Source organism: Ananas comosus, linkage group 14 (assembly GCF_001540865.1).
Source record: "Ananas comosus cultivar F153 linkage group 14, ASM154086v1, whole genome shotgun sequence".
In the NCBI taxonomy this organism is placed as follows: Eukaryota; Viridiplantae; Streptophyta; class Magnoliopsida; order Poales; family Bromeliaceae; genus Ananas; species Ananas comosus.
In genome coordinates, this window is record NC_033634.1 from 872,437 (window position 1) to 883,306 (window position 10,870).

General features: G+C 36.8%; 1 protein-coding gene across 1 annotated transcript; it reads left to right on the forward strand.

Moving 5' to 3' along the window:
- Positions 3,013–9,915, forward strand: LOC109720405 (probable LRR receptor-like serine/threonine-protein kinase At1g56130). Its single transcript, XM_020247494.1, has 24 exons — positions 3,013–3,186; positions 3,459–3,642; positions 3,928–3,999; positions 4,537–4,608; positions 4,698–4,769; positions 4,862–4,933; positions 5,028–5,099; positions 5,181–5,252; positions 5,457–5,528; positions 5,671–5,742; positions 5,832–5,903; positions 5,990–6,061; positions 6,158–6,223; positions 6,363–6,428; positions 6,513–6,557; positions 6,640–6,704; positions 6,972–7,351; positions 7,511–7,712; positions 7,800–7,964; positions 8,047–8,165; positions 8,369–8,579; positions 8,713–8,944; positions 9,049–9,199; positions 9,307–9,915. Exons 1-24 carry the CDS (start codon positions 3,063–3,065, stop codon positions 9,703–9,705), a joined length of 3,129 nt encoding a protein of 1,042 aa, XP_020103083.1. The 5' UTR covers positions 3,013–3,062; the 3' UTR covers positions 9,706–9,915.

The window sequence follows — 10,870 nt, forward strand, 5'->3', positions numbered from 1 at the left end:
AGATAATTATCGCTTGAAAAGCACAAATGTGGCTCACAAATTAAGTATTCTAATTACAAATTAAGGTGTAGAAATAATTAATGCCTGTCTAGCTAGTTGGGCTTCTATACAGCTCTGACTCGACTAGAAAATACTGAATTAAACAAATATTTCTCATCTACCAAATTCCAGAGCTAGTGGTTAATTACACTTAGCATGTCCCATGCAACAAATCTGTTTTTTCAATTTACTACTTTTCAATTTACTACTATATATTCATGAACCAGAAATATATATATATATATATATATATATAGAGAGAGAGAGAGAGAGAGAGAGAGAGAGAGAGAGAGAGAGAGAGAGAGAGAGTGTCTGATTATTATACTATTATGAGTACGATCGATTTCGTACTCATAGTTATTTTTTATGATAAAACTTTCAAATCGATAATCTATAATGTTAAACATGATTTAGAATATTTAAAACTTATAGAAATCATATTTCATAATTTACCTTACGATCAAAAGATCTCAAAATTAACTAAATTTAAATGCCGATATGGAATGCTCGCTAGTTTAAAGGTGTGAAAAAATCAGAATCGGTTGAATTTTTGATAGAAAATTCTATTCATTATCTAGATAAAGATCTATAACTCCAATCTTAAATTGAAAATTCTGATCTTTCATGTTTAGGAGACAGTTTAATTTTGACTGTTTATTTTATACTCGCTTGATAGAGTTTATTATAATTTCAAAAATTACAAAGTTTATTTTTTAAAAATTTTAAATACTCTAAATTATATTTAACTGTGTAGAGTATAATTTGCCCAACCCCCCCTCTCTCTCTCTCTCTCTCTCTCTATATATATATATATATATATTAATACTTGATCAAATTTTTTAAATGAATGTTAATTAGTAGGGACATTTTAGTCCACTCAGCTCACATAACTTATAAGGGATATGTCATAAATGCGGTGCCATGAATTGTGAAAGATGCGACCCACAAACACACGCATTTTCCCTTCCTTTACATCTGTTTCTAAGATGTTACTAAAATTAAAATATCGTAATTTTGCACATTGACGTACGCCGTACATGAAAGGGACTACGGAACCCGAGATGATTTACAAAGAAAACCCCCACTCGTTTTCACGTTGCATGCATGTAATTTCTCACCATTTTCTCGTGATCCGCTTGTGTCGTGTGTTAACAACACGAATAAAATGTATATTATATTGATAGTCCCTGTAATATTCCGATATTCTAACTTGGCTCCTACAATTTCTCCTCAAACACTGAAACCTGTATATTGTAGCCCAAGATTTATTTATTTATTTATTTTTTAAAAAAAATATAGTCAAAATATAGTCAAAAATTATGTTGCAATAAATAATAAAAGGTACAAAAAAGAGGGATCCAGTCACAATATTCGAATAGTACAGGGACTAACCGTACATTTTACTTTAAAATCCCGCGGTTGCGGTTCGAGGAGGTTCAATTCAAAAACTCACTCCGGTCTCCCTTTCAGATCACCTACACGATCAGACGGACAATTTTATACGACCTAAGCTCTCGTACGTTCACCCTAACGAATATCTCTTACGTGTCGAAATATCATTGGAGGATAAACTGTGTGGGCTGTTCGGATGCATCAGGCGATCGGACCCAAACCCTGCTACTCTTTTTTCTCACGTATACACCATCCAAGTACTCCTATCGTCCTATTCGTACAACCCCCACCCCCCTAAAAAAATTAATTAATAAGTTTTTTTTTTAAAAAAAAATTTTAAAAAAAAAATCTCCAAATTTATTAATTATTTTCACCACCCACCAAATTATTATATAAATCACTCATCACACCCCCTCTTTCCCCCCCTCCCCTCTCAACACACACACTCTCTCTCTATCTCTCGATTTCTCGCGATCTCGAGCGCTCTCCAAACCCTAACCCTAACCCTAACCCTAAATCGAGGAGGAAGATATGAAGAGGTTGATGCGGCGGATCTCGCGGGTGGCGGACTCATCCGAGCACCGGCCCCTTTGGAAGGGCGGGGAGGGGGAGGAAGAGGAGGCGGAGAGAGGCGGCGATCGGNCCGTTAAAGTACTATTCATTTTATAAGTGAAATAACCTTTTTGCCATCATAGGTATATTCCTCCAAAAATCCCAACGATTAATTGAAGAGGGGTAAAAAGTCAATTCACTTAATTAACTAATTAGGATTAAGTATTTAACCTATGGTTAACTAAATTCTTTTAACAGATTTCAACAACAAGCACATGTTTGAAAATATCATGAGTTTTGTAGGCACAATGTATAAAAGTTGAACTTTATAGGGATACATTCATAATTTACTCTGTTTGCAGGGACTAGCATGCAATTAACCCTATATTTGTATTTCGAGGTGTATTTTTAGGGCTTTTTTTGCAAATAGCCCCCTGACAAATTTTATTTGCAAACATAGTCCCGTCCAAAAATTATTTGCAAAAATAGCTCTGCCCCTGCCACGCTAGCGCAACGCGGGCAGGGCGGGCCCAGGTGTTTAAGTTGAACACGGTGAACGATTCACCGTGTTCAATACAAAATTTTTGTATTGGATACGGTGAATGGTTCACCGTGTCCAATACAAATATCCCAACAATGGCTAAGTTGGAGGTATTTGTATTAGACACGGTAAACCATTCACCGTGTCTAATTATTTGTATCGGACACGGTGAATGATTCACTGTATCCAATACAAATATTTCGATCTTAGCTATTTTGTATTGGACACGGTGAATCATTCACCCGTGTCCAATACAAAAACTTTGTATTGAACACGGTGAATGGTTCACCGTGTTCAACTTAACCATCTGGCCCAGTCCCGCTCGCGTGGCGCTGACGTGGCGCTTGCGTGGTGGGTCTAGGGCTATTTTTGTAAATAAATTTTTGACAGGTCCAATTTAAAAAAAAAAATTTGTCTGGGGACTATTTGCAAAAAAAAAAAAAGCCCTTTTCTGTATGTATATGAAGAGGTCAATTAAGCAACATCTCTCCACTGTAGATAGAGAGAGAGAGAGAGAGAGAGAGAGAGAGACTCGAAGATGGTGGTGTTGAGGTCTCCTACAAGTTCTCCTTCTCCATATTGCTTTAATTTGTTGTTCACTCTTTGCCTCTTCCTGTTTGTGGGAAGGGCCACTGCTCAAGCCAAGACAGATCCTTCTGAAGGTATGTATGCACAATATAATCTACCTTATTATTTATAACTTTGCTCTCAAAAAAAAAAAAAAAAAAAAAAATATTAGTATTATTTTTTTTAAAATTTTTTTTTGCATATTTCTTTTCGCTAGCTTACAAAAGCACCCTCTTGTTTGAGCTCGGGTCTCAATTGTTTTCTGCATAAAAAATTACATTAATTTTATATTGCAAACAAGTGTAGAAATTTAGGATGATTGTCGAATTTGGATGTAAAACTAGATGAAAATGAGCATGCTATGCAGTGCAAGCACTGAATACGATACTCGGGAGATGGGGGAAGGCGGCGTCGGCGGCTTGGAACATCAGCGGCGAACCATGCAGTGGCGCCGCCATCGACTCGACCAGCTTGGACGATCCGAACTTCAACCCGGCCATCAAGTGTGACTGCTCCTACAACAACATGACTACTTGCCACATTACCCAGCTGTACTCAGTCCTCTCATTGCCTGCTCTGTTAACAATAACTTATGGACTAATCTTACTACTTATTTGTTAAATTTTCGATGACATATTCGGTAATCTAATAATATATCCGAGTTTCAATAAAATATTCTATAAAAAGTATACACCTACAATCAAAATTTTAAGTTCAGGTACTCATTTTAGAGATACTGTAAGTTTAGATTGTAAAGTTCAAACTTTTAATGGTCGGGGATTTGCAACTTCTAAAGTTAGGCATGGATTGACTCTTTTATATGCATGTTCGTGCAGGAAAGTATCTGTTTTAGATGTGGTTGGACCAATCCCAGAGGAGCTTCAGAATCTCACTTATCTATCTAACCTGTAAGATCTGACGAACTTTGTTCATCTGTAAAAGTCCTTTTGGTAACAAGATCATAGAGTCAAGCATTGACTTAATGACTCAAAAGGGGAAAGAAAGATATGCTTACTCAAGTTCTGAAGATCTTTATGGAATCTATTTGTTTTTGGCGTCACATAGTAGGATTAGTACCAAAAGTGTACTTCTGAATATCAGGGTCTGAAATTAGCATTTGAGGAATAGTGCGCTCTCAGTTACGCGCTAATGTTTAATAGCAGCGCATTATTGGCTCCCATCGTAATACTCACTAGAACAATTTGGAAGCTTAGTGCTATGTACGGATAGTTCTACCGGTGGTCTATGTACGGATAGTTCTACGTACGGATAGTGCTATGTACGGATAGTTCTACTTAAAACATTGATCTAATAGGAAAAACTCCATGCAATAGTTGCATTGCACGCTATGAAAAATGAAAGATGAAAACCAAAAGTTTTATGTAACCTGAAGTACCATAAGGAAATTAAAATCTCAATTAAACTGGTGGTCTAATTCTTCGCAGGAACTTGGCACAAAACTACTTGACAGGCCCTTTACCAGCATTCATCGGAAATTTTTCTGCAATGCAATATCTGTAAGATTTATGATTGCAACTTCAACATCAGTAGTCGTATATGTTTCGGTCTTTTGGTGATAATAATTTATTCGTACTACAATCCATAGGTCTGTAGCAGCTAATGCTTTATCTGGGCCTATCCCAAAGGAGCTCGGAAAGCTTCGGAATCTCCTATCACTGTAAGAGCGCACTTTTTATTTTCTCTACTGTAAGTTTCTCAACCACGTTTCGAAGGCTTATTTACTTGATATAATTTTTATGCTTTTTGCAGGAGTGTTCTTGCTAATCATTTTAACGGCTCTATTCCTCCAGAGCTTGGGAATTTAACCAGTCTGCAGCAACTGTTAAGTTTTAATTATCATTTTAAAATTTGAACTCCTCGTCTGAAAGATCATAATTTTATTCTTCTTAGACTTATTAAGCTGTATTTATTACAGATACATTAGTAGTTCAGGCCTCAGTGGTGAACTTCCATCGACATTGTCTAATCTGGAAAACTTGCAGATCCTGTAACTACCACTGCAATATGATATTTCTAGTTCCTACAATTCTGCTATTATGTCTCATAGTCTATTTTGTTGTGCCTCTAGATGGGTTTCGGACAACAATTTCACCGGACAAATTCCTGATTTTATTGGGAGCTGGATAGATATGACTGCCTTGTAAGATTAGTTATTGGTTATTTCTTCTTGGCTTTTTTTTTTTTGTGTGTGTACAGATCAAATACACAGATTATGCCGTGTTTCTGTGTCTTTGCTACGATAAGACACTTCTTATAAGCTCGTTTTTTACTATGTTTAGTTTTGGAAGCTCTAGAAGCAAGTATTGTGGTAGCCTTTGGGATTATTAACTAATTTAAATCACAGGAGATTACAAGGCAATTCTTTCGAAGGTCCAATTCCTTCAAGCCTATCCAATCTTAGTAAATTGACGGACTTGTGAGTGCCTTAAGTGCATAAGTTTTCTAATGATTTTAATTTGGATATTAAGGCATACTCTTATAGGATTTATGCGTACAATTGCATAATTTATTGAGTGGCACATGGTTAAATAAAAGTCTAAATTGTCTTTTGGATGCAGACGTATAGGTGATATAATGAGTGGAAGCTCTTCTTTGGACTTCATCAGTAACATGACATCTTTGAGCAACCTGTATAGTTGCAAAACAGTAACCTATTCTTAGATATATGTGTATACCTCATCATGTTAGAGTAGATTTGATGTTTGATATGTTATCGTAGGGTACTGAGGAACTGCAAAATATCCGATACTATTCTTTCAAGCTTTGGACAGTTCATAAACCTGCTGAAATTGTATGAATTTCTCTCCATTATAGTTGATTTTCACTAGCTATATCAACAGTTTGTACTAAAATAACTTTTACAATTGATTACTACAGGGATCTGAGCTTTAACAATATAACGGGTCAACTTCCTCCGCCCCTCTTCAGTTTGAGTTCGCTCAGCTACTTGTAAGAAAATTCAGATTATTTTTTCAGTTTATATCTTCGTGGTAATCTGTTTTTGTTAAAACCTTTTTAACCTTTTCTTACACGTTGTTTAAGCAGATTTCTTGGAAACAATAGTCTTTCTGGTAGCTTACCAGCTCAGAAAAGCACCTCGCTTCTCAATATGTATGTTTGAGTTTTGCCTTCAATTATTGTGATATGCTTTAAGTTGTGAGGATGTCTCGGATCAGTTTCTGCAGGAAAATGATGATAATCTGTAAATTGCCGTGTAACTCCTTCCTAAACTTATTTTAATAATTTGCAGCGATTTATCGTACAATCAGCTCTCAGGAAGCTTTCCTTCTTGGGTTAGTCAGCCGAATCTAAAATTGTAAGCTCAAGGACTCCAAACTTTTCATGTTTGTTCTCACAATGTTCTATTCTTACCTTTAATTCCATCCCTTAATCTGCTAAGGAACTTGGTGGCGAATAACTTTGTGATAGACAGCTCCAACAACAGGTAGTTATTATCACAAATCCAGCACATCTTATGTGAAGAATTTTCATATTATCCTCTCTAATTCAGATTACTGTGGTTACAGCATTTTACCCTCAGGTTTAAACTGTCTTCAGCGAAATACACCATGTTATCTCGGTTCTCCTATCTGTAAGTCATTTCTTTTTGTCACACTTATATTATAACTAAAGGAAAGCTCTCAAAATCTTAATCTTCACATATAATGTAAAGGGGCTTTTCATACAGTCTCTGAGGTAAAGATGGTTTTGTATCGGAAAAAAAAAAGTTTTTTTTTTTTTTTTTTTCAAGAGGCATTTCGGAAGAATATTGATGGGGATATGTGTACTTCATATGGAAGTAGATAATTTCGCAGAGGTACATATGTTAATATTCATAACATAAACTACTTGAATGCAGATTCATCCTTTGGAATAAATTGTGGTGGTAGTAAAGACATTACAGCTTCTGATGGAACTGTCTATGAGATTGATGATGCCGCTCTGTCAGCTGCATCATACTATGTGACAGGGTCAACCAAATGGGGTGTTAGCAATGTTGGGAACTTTGCGGACGCCTCGAACGCCAGCTATATAATAGCCAGTTTATCGCAGTTTCAAAATACATTAACTCCAGAACTGTTTCAGACTGCGAGGATGTCTCCTTCATCATTAAGATACTATGGTATTGGGCTTCAGAATGGAAATTACACTGTAAGGCTCCAATTCGCTGAAATTGCATTCCCCAACCCACCAACTTGGGAAAGTGTCGGAAGAAGAGTTTTTGATGTATACATTCAGGTGGTTTTTCCTTAATCATATGTTTCTTTATGTGACTCTACTGAAAGTTATATATCAGGAGTTGCAGAAAAGAACAAAGACTGCTATACCTTGGGAACTGATTTTCTATATGCTGCACTGATTCTTTTTTCTTTTTCTTTTTCTAAATTACAATCATAGGGAGATCTCAAAGCAAAAGATCTGGATGTAAGAAAGGAGGCTGGTGGGACATCATTTAAGGCTGTTGTCAAAACATTTGTCGCTCCAGTAACCAATAATTTCCTCGAAATTCATTTCTTTTGGGCGGGAAAAGGCACTTGCTGCATTCCTACGCAAGGCTACTATGGCCCATTCATCTCAGCTCTCAGTGTTTCTCCTTATGGTAACCTCTTAATTAGAAGCATAAAACAATTCATTTATGGAAAAGAATATATAATTTTCTTTTCTAATTATTGCAACCGTTAATCAGACTTCACTCCAAATGTACCGAACGAACTACCAAGTACGGGCTCGAAGAGTAAAACAGGTTTGGTTGTAGGACTTGTAGTTGGAATCGCAGTCTTAGGTTTGTTGGTGATCGTTGGCGTTTTTGTTTTGTGGCGAAGGAAACAAAGGCCAGGCATGGATGATGATGGTATGCATACTTATCGTAATCAATTGTTGTTTCAAGAAGTGTAAAGTTGAAATTCTGATGTAATTGCTGCCAAATTTTGCAGAATTTTTGGGTTTTGTTGGAAAACCTGACATCTTCAGTTATGCTGAGTTACGGTCTGCTACAGAAGGCTTCAGTCCTGAAAATATTCTTGGACAAGGGGGATTTGGGGCAGTTTATAAGGTGAGTTTTCTTTTCTTTTGTTTTTTTTTGTTCTTTTGGTTTGATTCATATGGAAGAGGCTTATCATAATGGCTTCCAACTCCAATAAGCTAGGATTGTACATGGCTCATAATGTTTCTGTAACCTTTGGATTGGTCTTGTGAGTTTCTGTAATTTCAACTTAGAAAAATAAAAATAAAAAGAAATATGTGTTCTTTTCGTAGGGTAAACTATCTGATGGAAGAATAGTAGGTGTAAAGCAACTATCAGTAACATCTCATCAAGGAAAGCGCCAATTCGTGACTGAAATTGCGACTATATCCCAAGTCCAACATCGAAACCTTGTGAAGTTATACGGTTGCTGCATCGAGGGAAATAAGCCGCTATTGGTTTATGAATATCTTGAAAACAGAAGCCTTGATCAGGCAATCTTTGGTATCTGTTAACAGACTAGAATGATTCATCATTTTTTTTCCCTTTTGTTGTGTATTCAATTTATGTACAAACTGATTCGTGCATTAGCCTAAAGCGAAACATAAAAAAGAACTAAATTTTTTGAAATCTGCAGGGAATACTAGTTTGCATCTTGATTGGATGAAACGCTTTGAAATATGTTTGGGTGTCGCAAGAGGTCTTGCCTATCTACACGAGGAGTCCAGCATTAGAATTGTACATCGAGACGTCAAAGCCAGCAACATCCTGCTTGACACAGATCTTAACCCAAAAATCTCAGACTTTGGGCTCGCTAAGCTTTATGATGATAAAATGACTCACATTAGCACAAGAATTGCTGGAACATTGTAAGGTCCTTCCAATCAGCTTGTTCTTCAAATTCTCGTTATGCGATCTTATCTTGGGTTTACGACAATGATATACTAAAGTACCTGCTTTATTCTTTCACAAGTGGTTATCTCGCACCAGAGTATGCCATGAGAGGCCATCTGACTGAAAAAGCCGACGTGTTTTCATTCGGTGTCGTTGCCCTGGAAGTGGTAACTGGACGGCCAAATTCAGATTCGAGCCTTGAGGAGGAGAAGGTTTATCTTCTTGACTGGGTAAGCTGATTGTGCAAACTAGCTGAATCCTAATCATTTTTTTCCAATATAATGGGCTGCTAAATCGGTCTTTGTGCTCTAATGCTACAATCTCTCTTTGGTCCCAGGCATGGCATTTATATGAGAACAAGCACGCGTTTGAAATGGTGGACCCAAGACTAACATCATTTAACGAGGAAGAGGCGGCTCGTGTTATCGGAGTTGCTCTTCTATGCACACAGGCGTCACCTCTGCAACGGCCACCGATGTCGACGGTTGTTGCCATGCTGGCGGGGAATGTCGAGGTGAGCAAGGTGACTACGAAGCCGAGCTACTTAACCGAGTATCAGTTCAAGGACGCAAGCAGAAGCTACTTCTCCGAGAGCTCCTCCGGACCGTCAGCGCAGCAACCGTCAAGCAACCAAGTTAGTGCACCATCGGGCTCGAGAACAGGAGCTCATACAACGGTCAAAACGCCGTTGCCTTCGCAATCGCTGATGAGCTCAATTATCAGTGAGGGAAGGTGAAACTACACAAGATTTTGAGTATCATTTTTGCTGAGCATGTGACTTGCTATTTGATCATTTGTTCCTAGAGATACATTTTTCAATCCTCTAAATTTCGTTTTTCGAATTCTTGTGAGTTCTTTCTGTCTATAAAACTTGTATATTTGTTCCTTGGATTTGTTGTGAAGATATTTATAATTAAGCATGAGGAAAATTCATATTCCACATTGATCGTTCCTAGAGTTAATAGAATTATTTAAAATATGAGTCTATTATCAGGATTTTTTTTTTTTTCTTTTGCCAGTGAATTAGCTGTAGTAATCTTCTTGTGTGTTATTTGTTAAAACCGGAGCAAAATCAAACAGGAGAAAACCATGCAAGGAAAACCGAGTTTCATTGTAGACATTGCTTCTAAAAAGTAAAAAAAAGGTTTTTCTAGCTCGAAATTTAAACCAAAGAAAAAGCCACACTTCATTCCCCTCTACTGGTTAAGAAAATGAAATTTTAATTTTTATTTACTGAATGCAATTATACATTATGCAAGCCATAAGCTACATCAATACAAATGCTGATGATATAACTTTTGAGGCATATAGTGTAAGTGTTTATTTGGCCTTACTTTTATTTTTATTTAAGTACACCCCGTAAAATATTTAACAAAAAAAAGAAAAGACTAGATTGAATAATGTGTGTAGGATCATTTCTTTCTGCCGTATGTGTTAATGGCTTCAAACTCGTTCAATAATCACAAATAATACTCTTTTTGTATTCCTTTAAAAAAAATAATAATAAGAAAATAAAGTCGTCAACTGAGTGCGCCGACTTACATGCCCTTCGTTCATATTATAGTCTGCGTCCGCTCACTTATCATCACCGACTTTAATAGCCCCTCGGACAACATCTTCCTTGGGCTGGTTTGTGCCCAAACCGGCCCATATTTTATAGGCCCATCTTCACCCATTAACATCCCTAATCGTATCGCGCTTCTCGAATCCCGTTGACTAAATATTCACTAAAATTTGACCTCTAGGGTTTCTCCCGCCTCTTCGTTTAGTTTTTGGTATTTTTCATCTTCGCCTACCAATCTCCTCTTCCTTTTCCTTTCTTATCCGCTTAATTCAACATGTTGACGCGCTTATTGATGGATTAAAAGAGTAGAGGAGTTGGAATCCCCCCAAAAAATCGA